Below are 15,099 nucleotides of genomic sequence, written 5' to 3'. Positions count from 1 at the left end.
GTGGTTGAAGTTGTTTGTCAACCCTTGTTTGACAAAAGTAAGACACAGAAATTGAGAGTCTAAAATTACACAGGGAATGTAATCTGGGAATTGTGCTGTAAGGTTCTGCTACCCATTTGTGTGGTAATGTTTTTAGTATTACCATGTTACTTTACAGCATGCCATTATGCTTGTCATCATTTACAATTTTGTGTAGCACACACTGGCATATTATTAAATTTTATGCTTCAGTATTGTTGTGGAACCACATAAGGCTCATTATGTTTTCATTTTGAAAAGAAGGCTTATCAGTTTTTATAGTCAGATGCTGTAAATTAAGTAGTTTTATATGACCTCAGAATACTAAGGATAGCATAAATGCAAATAATAACTAAAATAGGTAACACTAATAATAACTGAGTTCTTGTGTGTTCCATGCCTTATGCCAAAACATAGATGATCTAATATCCCCACCAGACCGCTGAAATAAATATACAGTATTTATTTATTTAATTTTATTTTTTTTGAGACGGAGTCTCGCTCTGCTGCCCAGGCTGGAGTGCAGTGGCGCAGTCTCGGCTCACTGCAACCTCCGCCTCTCAGGTTCAAGCAATTCTCCTGCCTCAGCCTCCCAAGTATCTGGGATTACAGGCATGTGCTACCACACCCTGCTAATTTTTGTATTTAATAGAGACGGAGTTTCACCATGTTGGTCAGGCTTGTCTCAAACTCCTGATGTGATCTGCCTGCCTTGGCCTCCCAAAGTGCTAAGATTACAGGTGTGAGCCACCACACCTGGCCTATTATTATTATTTTTTGAGACAGAGTCTTGCTCTGTCACCCAGGCTGGAGTACGGTGGTGCAGTCTCGGCTCACTTGGGATGGAGTCTTGCTCTGTCACCCAGGCTGAAGTGCGGTGGTGCGATCTTGGCTCGCTTGAGATGGAGTCTTGCTCTGTCACCCAGGCTGGAGTACAGTGGTGCAAACTCGGCTCACTACAACCTCTGTCTCCTGGGTTCAAGTGATTCCCATGCCTCAGCCTCCCACGTAGCTGGGACTACAGGTGCCTGCCACCACACCTGGCTAATTTTTGTATTTTTAGTAGAGATGGGGTTTCACCCTGTTGGCCAGGCTGGTCTCTAACTCCTGACCTTAAGTGTTCTGCCTACCTCTGCCTCCCAAAGTGCTGGGATTACAGACGTGAGCCACCACTTCCAGCCTTAAATACTATTATTGTCCCAGTTTTCATGTGAGAAGATTGAAGCTTATAAAAGTTAAGAGAGTTACCCAAAGTCACATGATTGTTTTCTGTGGCTCCAGTAAACTGAAGCTATAGAAATTAAAATTTCAATCATTATAGTGGTCTGAAAGCAAAACTTTATAGTGAATACTTTTGGGGTATTTTTTCTTTGGTGTTCTTTGTTTTTATGTGCCTTCATTTTTTTCCTGCCCCATATTTGAACATAAAAATGTTTAGGGACTGTGCAATATGTGTGTCAATGTGAGCTTCTGCCTCCATAGTAGAAATCAAAAGGGGGCAGGTATTCTTATTCCAGTCCCTTGGCAGTTTGTGTTAGCACAAAATATTCTCAGCATGCTGATAGAATTCATTTGCTTGCTCCATGTTGAATTTCCCAGGCCACAGCATCTGATTTGCTGAGTATAAATCAAGCCACATCCAGGTCACTTTTCAATAAATTACTTCTGTAAGAATTGACTGCCATATAGATTAGGATTTGTTTTTTTTAAATGGCTTCCTTCTCTTTTCTGCTTCTCTGGCTAGAACTCCTATATTAACCCTCTAGTTTCCTTATGCTTTCCCTCCTATTTTCTATCTCTTTTTTTTTGCTGAAAACTTTGGGATTCTTTTTTCTGTTTTATATTCCAATTTAATTTTGATCCTTATTTCCTGCATGTTTCTTTCTTTTTAAAATAATGTTATGCTATTGGAAGGCATACCTTAATTGATTATTTCTCAGACAATATTAATGATAGTTTTTAAATTTTTTTGTTCCCTACTGGTTTTCTTTTCCTTGCATTCTCTGTTTCTTCCATGTTGGTTTTTTGTTTTTTGTTTTTGGGTTTTTTGTTTTTTTTTTTGTCTTTGTTCTGGTGTCTATTTTTTATTTTGATGCCTCCTTCAAATATCTGATGATCATTGCTTGTGTGTTAATATGTTAAAGTATAGCATCGAATTTGAAACTGTGTTACAGCAATACTGTAGTCTCCTTTTAGAAGTATCTGGCTAAGTTACTGTAAGAGTACTTGAGAAGTAGTGAGTATTTATTCAGTAAGCTAATGTATCGTTATAGTGAATCTCTTTCACTGTTTTCAGAGTGACTGTATGCAAAGGGTGGAGTTGAATATTTACCAGAGGACTTGCTTGTGTTTTGGGGAAAATTTTATTTTATCTAAAAGATAATTGTACAAATTTTATTTTGTTAATTTTGATCAGAAGAGTTAATTTTGTTGTCTTCGCTTAATTTTTCTTTGGCCTAGTTTTCAGATAACTATTATCGTGCAGAAATGATTGATGCCCTGGCCAACTCTGTTACACCTGCAGTCAGTGTGAATAATGAAGTTAGAACTTTGGATAACTTAAATCCTGATGTGCGACTCATTCTTGAAGAAATCACCAGATTTTTGAATATGGAAAAACTTCTTCCGAGTTATAGACATACCATCACTGTCAGGTATGATTAAATTCCTTACTTTAAACTTATAACTATAAAAGAAATTTATTTTCATTGTAGAAAATTGGGCAATATAGTAAAGTAAAGGAGAAAACTAGAATTCTGTATGATTCTACCACCCACAGATAAATTATTAGTATTTGGAGAATGTCCTTATAAATTTTTTCTCTCTTTAATTACATAAATTTTTAATTACTTGAGATTATACTGTATATGTAATTTTTGTATTGTTTATATCATAAATATTTTCTCATGTCATCACAAATTCTTCATAAGCATTGCTTTGATGTCTGCATACTCTTTTTTTTCCATTGGATTTTGTATAAACATTCTCTATTGTTAGCCTTTTTTTAAGATGACTTTTCACTTTTACCAGCTTTATATGGCTGTCAAGAAGTTCTGCCAATTTAAGAGTTTGCTCAAAGTTGATTCAAACATAAACAATTTTAACTTTCCATATAGTGAATATATTACTAAAACATTTGGAGAAAATATTTAAATTATATTTTATGCTAAATACTTCTTTTTCTGAAAAACTATTCCTGTTACAAGTATAATGACACTTGAAACTTTGAGTTTGGGCATTTGTTTTCTTTTTTCTTTCTGGCTTTTTTTTTTTTTTTTGAGACCGAGTTTTGCTCTTGTTCCCCAGGCTAGAGTGCAATGGCTCACCACAACTTCCGCCTCCCGTGTTCAAGTGATTCTCCTGCCTCAGCCTTCCGAATAGCTGGGATTACAGCCATGCACCGCCATGCCTGGCTAATTTTTGTATTTTCAGTAGAGATGGGGTTTCACCGTGTTAGTCAGGTTGGTCTCGAACTTCCAACCCTAGGTGATCCACCCACCTTGGCCTCCCAAAGTGCTGGGATTACAGTCGTGAGCCACCACACCTGGCTGGAATTTGTTTTCTTTTAACAGAATTTAGATATTAATTTTGAATTTTTATCATTGCAAAAATTTATTATAGTTTTATGTCACTTAACAACAGGCGTATGTTCTGAGAAATGAGTCATTAGGCAATTTTGTTGTTTATGCAAATGTCATAGAGTATATTTACACAAACCAAATGGTGTAGCCTGCTGTATACCTAGGCTTTATGGTATAGCCTATTGCTCTGTTGCTCTTAGGCTATAAAGCTGTATAGCATGTTACTATACTGACTACCGTAGGTAATTGATAACACAATGGTAAGTACTCATATATTTAAACATATCCAAACATATGAAAGGTATGGTAAAAATATGGTATAAAAGATAATAAATGGTACCCCTGTATAGGACATTTTTCATAAGATAAATGGAGCTTGCAGGCCTGGAAGCTGCCGTGGGTTTATCAGTGAGTGAGTAGTGAGTGAATGTGAAGGTGTAGGACATAATTATTGTACACTACTGTGGACATAATAAACACCGTGGACTTAGACTACACTAAATATATTGAAAACATTTTTTCTTCAGTGATAAGTTAATTTTAGCTTACTAAACCGCCATTGTATATGCAGTTCATCATTGACTAAGATGTCTTTTATGTGGCATGTGACTCTATTACAAAATTGAAGGTGGATTAAAATCACATCAGTTTTTAAATTGATTGCCACAAAGGAATCTCTAATGTCTAGGAAACAAATTGATTCATAATACCTCAGTGAAAGTAGTTAACATACATATTTTTTTCCCTAGTTGTTTGAGAGCCATACGGGTACTTCAGAAAAACGGACATGTGCCAAGTGATCCAGCTCTTTTTAAATCTTATGCTGAATATGGCCACTTTGTGGACATTAGGATAGCAGCTTTGGAAGCAGTTGTTGATTATACTAAAGGTAATACTTTAGAAATACATGCTTTTATCATTTTAGAAAGAAATATTTACTTTTTAAAGCCTGTGTTACTTATTGGGGTTTTCATAATAGTACAATACAGATATTTTAATTTTAAATTCTTGACTCAGTGATTTAGAAATCATCTTTGATAAATGTAGAATTCACATAACAGTTAATAAATGAGGGAAAGGAATAAAATTATAGGCATCTTTAGCTTTTCCAAGAAGTCAGTGTTCATCCTGTAGCTTTAATTGGATGTTATTTTAGGAAATAGAAGATTTTGGGGAAATTTCTATGAAGGATTCAAGAAAACATCTCACACCTGTGTAAAAATTTGTGTCTGTGAAGTAGAGGATTAGACATAAACACAAACTTCAGTAGGGGAATTAGGCAAGGCATCATGAATATGGAAAAAACATAAGACCAAAAAATCGCTAAGAGAAGAATACACATTTTTTTTTTTTTTTTTTAATTTAGGGGAGAAAGATACAGAGATGGAAATGTTAAAAAGTCATGAAGAATAGAGCAGGTAGAAGACGAGCAGTAATCTAAGAAATAACAGAATACTCTGGGACTGTGTAAATGAAGCAGACCTATAGTAGTTTCTGATGAAATTTTAATTTTTAAGGCTAAGGGAAAATGTGTGAGTTTCTAGGACTATCAGAACCAGATTATTGTACAAGGCAAAAGAATAGTATGGCCTCTGAATTCTTTAGAATATGAAGAATCAAAGACAGTGAACAAATGGCTATGTCATTATTAGGGAAAATTATGCCCCAAGATTTTCTGCCTTGCCAAAGTTGTGTTGCTCATGTAGCCTTGGAGAATTAGAACTGCATCTCTTATGCAACATTCTTAAAAACATAACTCCCAAAGATAATTTTCAGCTGACCTGGATGTGAGTCAAAATAATAACTCAAGACTGGTGAAAATGTGAAATGAAAGAACTGGTGATGAATAACTATGCCTGTCAAATACTTAAGCTTAAATACTTGTTAAACTGATTGTAAAATTTAATGTGTATTTCAAAAATAATTTTAAAAAATTATGAAAATAGAAGAAACATGTAAATGTAATCTAAGTCTAAAATTCCAGATTCTAGCACTAAAATATGAGAGGAGTAAAAAACTTAAGATATGCTAAACTTTTGTCTGACTGTGGAAGGAGAAGAAGGGCTGAGAGAAGTTCTTCAGTAGATACTGGTCCATTTTTAAGTAGGGAAAAGTATACTCAAATCTTTGTAATTTTTGGTAAATTTCTGTAGAAATACTTGTTTACAGTCAGAAAATAAAGAGTAATAACATAATGTGTATATTCTTATGTGTTGATCTAACTTTGAAAAGGACTGTCATTTGTGCTTCGTTTTTATTGAAGGTTTAAAATATCCTTTCCTGTTAGAAATAATTATGAAAACAGTGATTTTGTTGTTAAATGTATTTTTTGGCATGAAAGACAATGTAATCCTATATCTGTCTGCATTTCTGTTTTGACAAGTTTTGAGATCCACCAAATATGCCATTGTTGCCAGTCTTTCCCAAGATGTATGAATGGTTTTTAATGTCTCGTAAATATGAGTAAGATTTTATGAACTTGTACTACCTGAAATGAAATAGAATACTAATATTAGGATTTTCAAAAGAATGCTAAACTTTAATAGATATAATTTAATTGTGAAATGTGAATCTACACTTCACTTTTGTTCATGTCTAAATGTGAACTATGACTTTAGACTTCATGTTTTGTTAAACTGTAAATGTAAATATTGATACTGAAGTTAGAAAATGGAAGAAATGAAAAGTATTGCGAGTAAAATTCTGAAGACGCAGCTTTTCAAATTATGAAAGCAAAACTTGTTTGAAAAGGTGAATGGAAATAGCTAGTCATTTTATGTCAACTATATTCGTAGCACTATTTTTGTAACTGCCTTTTATATTATGCTTGAAAAGTAAAACTGTTCTTTAGTCTTAAATGGAAGAAACCACTTGGGCAAAAACAGTGGACTATACTATATAATATAGTTGAGATACCATTGAGTGTCAAACCTCTCCATCATTTAGGCATCTAGGAAAACAATTGTATTAAACAGATTTTGTACAGTTAATCATCTGTAATTTAGGATTCTTAATTACAACTTGCTTTATGCTATGCTTGCCATTGGTTTGAACTTTAGTAAAAAAATATATTCTTGATGCAACTTTATGTCTTGGCTCTAATATATAGCTTGATACTTATAAAACTTACAAAGTGGCCCATTGCATAAAAATGTAGGAGCTTACCTATAACCTTCAATGCTGATTGAAAACTCAGCTAAGGCAGAGTCCTAAATATTAAATGTAAACTCCCTGCTTATCACTCATTATTCATTATTTTATTTGGTATAATTAACAACAAATATATTTTCTTTTATTTTCAGTGGACAGAAGTTATGAAGAACTGCAATGGCTACTTAATATGATTCAGAATGACCCTGTACCCTATGTAAGGTTAGTTTATGTGCTATGATGCTATGATATTTTGTTAAGTCCTATAATGAACTGAGTAATTTCAGATTAAGCATAAAATGCTTGTTTATGATTTTTGAAAATATGGGAATATCTTTTGCATTTATTCATGTCCTTTTTAAATTTGATTTTCAACATAAATTTTTTTGAGATGTAGTCTCACTCTGGCCCACGCTGGAGTGCAGTGGCATGATCTCGGCTCACTGCAACCTCCGCCTCCCGGGTTCAAGCGATTCTTCTGCTTTAGCCTCTCCGGTAGCTGGGATTACAGGCATGCACCACCACACCTGGCTAATGTTTGTATTTTTAATAGAGACGGAGTTTTGCCATGTTGGCCAGGCTGGTCTCGAACTCCTGGCCTCAAGTTATCCACCCCCTTGGGCCTCCCAAAGTGCTAGGATTACAGGCGTGAGCCACTGCACTCAGCTAAAATAATAATAATAATAATAAAATAAAATAATTATTAGCAGACCTTACTTGTCATTTAGAGTAATTTGGGTGACTTGGAAAGCAGCCAGACAGAAACTTCACTTTTCTTCTTCAAGCAAAATTAAAAGTATAACAACTTAAAATGCAATAAAGAACAAACTCACATTTTGAAATATGTTATTTACCTATATTACTGATCGACTCTTACAAATAGAGTATGAGGCCTGAAGGAGAGGGATTGTGTTTATATATAAAGATGAAAATATGGATATGAAATATCCATAAAGATTTATATCGCCATTTATATTACCTATCTGTAAATTGCATTCTGTAATTACATTTCACTTTTATTCTTAAAACCCTTCAGTAGTCTTATTTTACACAGTCTTAAATTTCAAAGCACAAGAGGATGTTAACAGAATCTACATCTTTTAGGTTTACAGACATTAAATTGCAGCCAAAAGGGGTTAAATTATTTACAATCTGGCAGTTTCACTTTTCTCCCATCTCTTTCTCAATTACAAATCCAATTTGATGTCTTACTACCATCAATTAAATGTAAAAATTTCCCCAATTCACCTTCTTTAAAGTTTTGCCAACCTCCATAAGAATTACAACCCAATTTCTTTCTCCCTCACTTATATCCAAGCATTGCAGTTACTCTTAGTAATTTCTCAAACTTGGTCCTAGAGCTGATGTTGATGCTTTCATTAAATGCTAGACTACTGCAGTAGGTTTCTTCTCCGTTCTTTTCTCTAGCCTTTAATGGTGTGTTCTACTCATAGCAGTGGATGTTTTCTTTTCCAAATTTTGTTTTCATTGCATTGCCCTATATTTTAGAGAACTCCATAATATGTTCAGGTAGCCTCTCATATGAGATAAAAACTCCCAGTAGTGGAGTTTAAATGTTACCCTCTATTAGGATACTCTTCTCAACCTCAGCTTGTTTTAAAGAAAACTTTTTACAGTCTTTATATTTAAAATACTTCTGCACATTTCCATGTTTTACAAATATACTATAGTAATCACATATATGTTCATTTTATTATCTCGAATATAGACTTATTGGTCTATATATAGATTTTTTTGCTCTGTGTTAAGATTTTTATACTTACCAATCATTGTACATATATCTAAGCAGAGTGGAATGTTCATTTTAGAAAGTGGGATGGGAGGCCGGGCGCGGTGGCTCAAGCCTGTAATCCCAGCACTTTGGGAGGCCGAGACAGGCGGATCACGAGGTCAGAAGATCGAGACCATCCTGGCTAACACAGTGAAACCCCGCCTCTACTAAAAAATACAAAAAACTAGCCGGGCGTGGTGGCGGGCTCCTGTAGTCCCAGCTACTCGGGAGGCCGAGGCAGGAGAATGGCGTAAACCCGGGAGGCGGAGCTTGCAGTGAGCTGAGATGGCGCCACTGCACTCCAGCCCGGGCGACAGAGCGAGACTCCATCTCAAAAAAAAAAAAAAAAAAAAAAAAAAAAGTGGGATGGGAAAGATTGGTTAGGATTATGTGGAGTCAGGTTTTAGAAGATCTCATCACACAGTAAGGTGATTTTAGAAAGACCAAATCCACCAGAATTTTTTAAAATTACTCTCTTATCCAAACCCCAGAGTGTTTCAGTGAAAAAACAAGTAGTAAATATTCAGGATGTGACATGGTGTCTTTGGAAATTAAACTAAATAAACACAAAGCTAGATTTAAGAGAGAAAGTGATAAAATAGGAAGGAGAAACTACAGATAATTTTTCAATGTTTATGGTGTCTCCTACTCATAGCATCTGTCAGTAAATGGTCAGCGAAAATTTGATTTTTTTTTTTTAATCTTTCAGGCATAAGATTCTCAACATGTTGACTAAGAACCCACCATTTACTAAGAACATGGAGTCTCCCTTATGCAATGAAGCCCTGGTAGATCAACTTTGGAAACTTATGAATTCTGGTGAGAGAGCAGTGATTTAAATTTTTTTTATTATTGTTATTAGAGTAGTTTGATTTTACAACAGGTTTTCAATTCAGTAGCATTTAGAACTAAAGGTAAAAGTTGAGATTTTTTTTTTCTTTTAAGAAGACTATCACACCTTCACAGTGGTGGCTGTGATAACATTTATTAAGGATACTCACTTTACTCCATAGGGTGGTTGAGGAAACAAAAATATTTATTTATATGAAAGTGTCAAATGGTTAAGGTGCTATAAACATCAGCCTGCAAAGTATTATTATTTCAGAAAGTTACAAAGGAGTGAAAAATGTCTTCTCACGTCTTTCCCTGACCATCTAGTGGCCTTTTCCAGAGATAACCAATTTTTTGTGTATCCTTCCAGAGGCAGTCAGTGCATATAGAATAACATACAGACTGTATTTTTTCAAAGTACTTACTGTTATTGTTCTGTACTGTGGAGATCATGATACCTCATCACAGTTTTTATTTTTTAATTTATTTTTATTTTTTTGAGATAGAGTCTCTGTCGCCCAGGCTGGAGTGCAGTGGTGTAATCTCAGCTCACTGCAACCTCCACCTCCCAGGTTCAAGTGATTCTTCTGCCTCACCCTCCTAAGTAGCTGGGATTACAGGCATGCGCCACTATGCCTGACTGATTTTTGTATTTTTAGTAGAGACAGAGTTTTACTGTGTTGGCCAGGGTGGTCTCAAACTCCTGACCTCAGGTGACCCACCCTCCTTGGCCTTCGAAAGTGGTGGGATTACAGGCGTGAGCCACTGCACCCAACCTTGTCACAGTTTTTACATTACTTGAGTGAGGTCAAGAGCTAAGAAACAGTGCTTAGGAGTGCTAGCTCTGGAACCACTTTGCAAAGGGTTGAATTTATTTATTGTGTGATTTGTCTGAACTGTTGTCATTTGTAAAATGTAGGTGATAATGATACCTACTTCAAATCGAATTAAATTAGTATTTGTAAAACACGGTGTCTGGCTCATACTGAATACTCAAAAATGTTATACTAGTATAATGATAGTTATGCTTCTCATATATTTGAGCTATTTGTATTTCTATTTTTGCAGGTTATTCATATTCTTTGCCATTTTATTTAATTGAATTATTGATTCTTTTCTATTGATTTATAAATGTGTGTATTTAAAGAAAAATTGCCTTATGTCTGTGATAGGTTGAAATTGTAATAATGGTTTTGGTTTAAAGATTCAATCAAAAGCTAGGCTGAAATGTGTTTTGCTTAAAGATAGCAAGAGTTGTTGCAGATAGATAGTGGGAGAGCAGTGGATATTTATGCAATTTTTTTTTTTTTTTTTTTTTTGAGACAGTCTTGCTCTGTTGCCCAGGCTGGAGTGCAATGGCACGATCTCAGCTCGCTGCAGCCTCTGCCTCCCAAGTTCAGGCAATTATCCTGCCTCAGCCTTCCGAGTTGCTGGGATTACAGGCGCCTACCACAGTGCCCAGCTAATTTCTGTATTTTTAGTAGAGACGGGATTTCACCATGTTGGCCAGGCTGGTCTCGAACTCCTGACCTTGTGATCTACCGCCTCAGCCTCCGGAAATGCTGGGATTACAGGCGTGAGCCACCACACCTGGCCTATCCAAATATTTAAAAGTTTTGAGTACGTCACTTTATTTGCTCTTTATAATACTGGAAAATAACTTGTCCTGCCTGTCTTATTAGTAGCTACTTCACTGACTCACAATTAAATACCAAATTTTAATTCTTTTATTTTATTACTTAGTTCACTAATATTGAGATGTTAAGTGGTTGTATAACTTCCGTTTTTCGGAAGTTTCATAATAATAGTGCAATACCACCAAGTAAAGACACCATAGTAGATATTTATGTGAAATATAATAAAATTGAAAATAGGATGAACCTTGTCCTCAAGGTCTTTAGAAAACAACACATAAAACCAGTTTATACTAAAATATTGCGTATTTTTTTCCTAATGTTTTCTTTAATCTCTGAAAGAATAATTACTGCTTTTTACATAATGTTTTATATTTGCTACCTTTGGCTACCTTAAAAGATATTATTATTTGTGCTATTTAGACCCAGGGTATTAACACGTAAGTTCAGGAACTTACGAAGGTTCATTCAACAGTTCATATGTGGCAGTAACTCTGCTGTATTGAATATCTTCTTAACCAGAATACATGATTCCTTGATCATGATAAGTTACAAATTTGAAGAAAGCATAGTGAAATATGAAGAATTCTTTTATTATTTTCTAAAGAAGATGTTTTGGACAAAATAAATATGTGTTCAAGATTAATGAGACAATTTTTATAAAACATTTGAAGCTCATTGGAAGGTTTAATTATACGAATACAAGTTCTGGCTGATGTTTAGTATTTAATTTTGATAGTGTGCAGTATAGTACTATTCTGCTTTGGTTTAAAATTCTCTGCCAATATCTAAACCAGTGAGATCAGTGAGGCTATAGTCATAAACAGTTTATTACTCAGTTTTTCAGATTTATAAATGGAACAGTATGAACAATGGGAGTGTCGTGAATAATTGGGAAGGTTAAAAAAATGTTTTTCTAGAACATTGGACAGTAGACAGTGAAGATGAACTAGAGAGGATTGTCATTTCCTTTCTAAGTCTGAACCTTTGGGATAAATGAATGAATCTGATCTAAGAAATCCTTCTTTTATTTGATTAAAAAATAATTAATGGTAAAAGTAATATCATGTTACAGAGTTTATCTGAAAAAACTACAAAGAAAGGAAATGATACATAATTCTGTTACATCAACACTATTAAGATTTGGGTATATTTGGCCTTTAGGAAAAAATAATTGTGTGTGTGTTGTGTTACATAGTTATAGTTGAAATAAAAGTTTTAAAACAGCATTTTATCATGAGAATTTTTCACATTGCTCTATTCTTAATGGTTATTGTTTTAAGAAATGGTAGTGAGGGTTCATCAATAACAAAAGGAACTAGAACATCGTCTAGGTCCCCAAATCCAGTGGAACCCTGCCTGCTCCTCATTTTGGGGCTTCTGGGCTATCTAGTCACTTGAGATAAGCATTATCTGAGAAACAAAAACTGTGAACAATGCGGATGTAATTATATTCATTTATTTCTCTCTTTCTACAAAGTGGATTTGAGGTATATTGACTTCACCTCGTTACAAAATTTACTGAACTAATTTAAAATATATAGGAGAGAATATCATGGCTGTTCAGAAGGATCATCTTATCATGTGCTTTTGAAGAATTAGAGTTTGTTTTCTTATTCTGAAGAATCAGAAACTTTTCAACAAGAGAGAAATTGTGGTTGGACTTACAGAAGCAGGATTTCAAAAATTGAAATCAATTTGAGAGTGAGACAGAATGATACTCATGACTTTTAAAAATTCATATGCCATTCAGTTAATACTAGTACTCATTTTAGAAATATTCTAGGGGAATTTGGAGCTGAGAGACTGGTACAGAAACTGAGGACTCTTGGTAGCCAAATCACTTTAGTGACCATACCCCAGAGGGAAGGTTGTCAGACTTAAACTTTTTGAGATCTCAGGGCTGCCTGGTTTCTGCGTGTTTCTTGGTGTGTAGTAACTCCACTTAGCCTTAAATTCTGGGAGGTACTCTAGTATCTTTCCAACAGTTTTTGCTTTGTAAATATATACACACACCGACCTATATATGTGTATATTCACTCATACACATGTCAGATATCTTAACCCATTCTGTATGTAGTTTAATTTTTCATATACATGTTTATCTTCAGCATTTTGTTTTTAAAATTTTTAAAGCTTAAAAGTTTAAAGAATAATATAAAGCATAATCATATACTTTCAGCTTGATTCACCAGTTAAAATTTTACCATTTACTTTATCTCCTTTCCTTCTGTTTCTTTATATTTATACCCTGTTTCTTTCTGAATCATTTGAAAATAAATGGCATCATGATCCTCTTCTCAATAGTATATACTCCTGAGAATAAGGTCATTGTACATATCCACAATATGATCATCAAACCCCACCCAGTATGTAGCCCATATTCACAGTTCCCAAGTTGTTTCCAAAAATGCTCCTTGCAATTTCCATGACAACTTTTAAATTAATGCTCCACAGAAATATAGTAAACATTTTTAAAGACAAGGATCTTTTACATTATATGGTTGCTTAAGATTCTTAAATAAATAGGTTTATGTTTAATTGAAAATATTTGCCAGGGGCAGTCGTTTTTAAAGGTTTCACATATTAATTCACTAGTTTTTTCTTGAGCACTTTCTATTTGCCACTATGCTACGTTTTCTGTGTATTAACTAAGTATAATGGAAAGAGAGACATAGGAACAGATAAATTATAATATGAAGAGATAGTTGCTAAAGAGAACAAGCCATTTGAGGAATCCAAAGAAAGGAGCCATGAACCCTGTCTGGAATACTAAAAAGTTCATGGAGAGAGGTAGTATTTGAGCTAGCTCTTAATGAATGGAAAGGAGTTTTCCAGCAGGATAAATACATTTTGAGGTGGTAGAATTGTATATATAAAAGCCTCATGTTCTGAAGGAGTGTTGAGAAAATAGTATTATCTGGAAAGATAGATTAGGATCTACATGCGAAGGGCCTGGGGAGTTTAGGTTTTATGCTCTGGGCAATGAGGAACAGGTGTTGTTAGAACCAGGCTGACTTTGGTTAGCTGTGTGTGGTGGCTTTTTTCCACACAAAGAAATGATTTTCCTCTTCCAAAGGAATATGTATCAAAATTCAGAACATACATGATCCTGCCTTTATAGCTTTAAGTAAGATACTGAATTACAGGCCAAAATGACAGTAATTTTAAAATACATTAAAAAATTAAAACCTAAAAATTGGAGATTTTTATTGGTGCTTCATATTTAATTTAAGATATAAATACTTTTGCTGGTCTTGCCTAATTGAGTGTTTTTTTTATATCTGAAGAAACAGATCTTCATTGAGGAGATAGTGTCTTTGACTCTTTATCATTATGAAGGAAATTTTAACTGTTGCTTCCACATTGACCTTTAGTGTCTGGCATATTACTATAAGAATGACATGAAAACATGAATTGTTCAAGTCATTGAATGCTGTTTATTTACATCATAATTTTTAGTGTTTGGAAATTTACAGCTACACTCAAGGGGGTAGAATGAGGGACAACTTCTAATTCAGTTTGATAGGATTTGCTAGGTTTCAGAGTAAGAAAATAAACAGTTTTGATATTAACATCAAAAGGTTTCAAAGTTCTGTCCCACCATCTCTCTCTCCCTAATACCTTCCTTCTTAGGAATGGAAATGGTGGAAGAAAATTAAAACATCTTGATTCATCTGCTTAGGAAATTATATATGTATACACACACACATAAATAGAAATGAATTTGCTGTTTTTTTTTTTTATTGTAAGATGGACAGAACAGTCAGGATAGTAATACCCAGTGGAAATTGTATTTCTGGCTTAACTGTGTACAAATTTCTAAGCTTCAGTTGTCAATAAAGAGTGCTGGGTTTATTCAGAAGTGTCCTGAAAACAGTGGCTTTCAAAGTGAGTTTTCTTCTTAGCAGCTTTTTTAGTTGATCAGTTGTTTGTTTGTTTGTTTTTGAGACAGAATCTCACTCTGTCACTCAGGCTGTTGTGCAGTGGTGTGATCTCGGCTCACTGCAAGCTCCACCTCCCGGGTTCACGCCATTCTCACACCTCAGCCTCTGAGTAGCTGGGACTACAGGCACCCACCACCACGTCCAGC

At 34.5% G+C, this 15,099-nt stretch overlaps 1 protein-coding gene across 2 annotated transcripts in view; it reads left to right on the top strand.

Moving 5' to 3' along the window:
- The window catches only part of TAF2 (TATA-box binding protein associated factor 2), a 103,982-nt gene that overhangs the window by 67,675 nt on the left and 21,208 nt on the right, over positions 1–15,099 (top strand). For both annotated transcript variants that reach the window (XM_073018331.1, XM_073018330.1), the window contains exons 19-22: positions 2,479–2,672; positions 4,349–4,488; positions 6,902–6,971; positions 9,251–9,360. In XM_073018331.1, coding sequence (XP_072874432.1) covers positions 2,479–2,672; positions 4,349–4,488; positions 6,902–6,971; positions 9,251–9,360 — 514 coding nt within the window. The remainder of the gene's footprint in view (positions 1–2,478; positions 2,673–4,348; positions 4,489–6,901; positions 6,972–9,250; positions 9,361–15,099) is intronic.

Source organism: Chlorocebus sabaeus, chromosome 8, assembly GCF_047675955.1.
Source record: "Chlorocebus sabaeus isolate Y175 chromosome 8, mChlSab1.0.hap1, whole genome shotgun sequence".
Taxonomy (NCBI): Eukaryota; Metazoa; Chordata; class Mammalia; order Primates; family Cercopithecidae; genus Chlorocebus; species Chlorocebus sabaeus.
The sequence above is the reverse complement of the archived record's forward strand: the minus strand, read 5'-3'. Positions and strand labels throughout refer to the sequence as shown.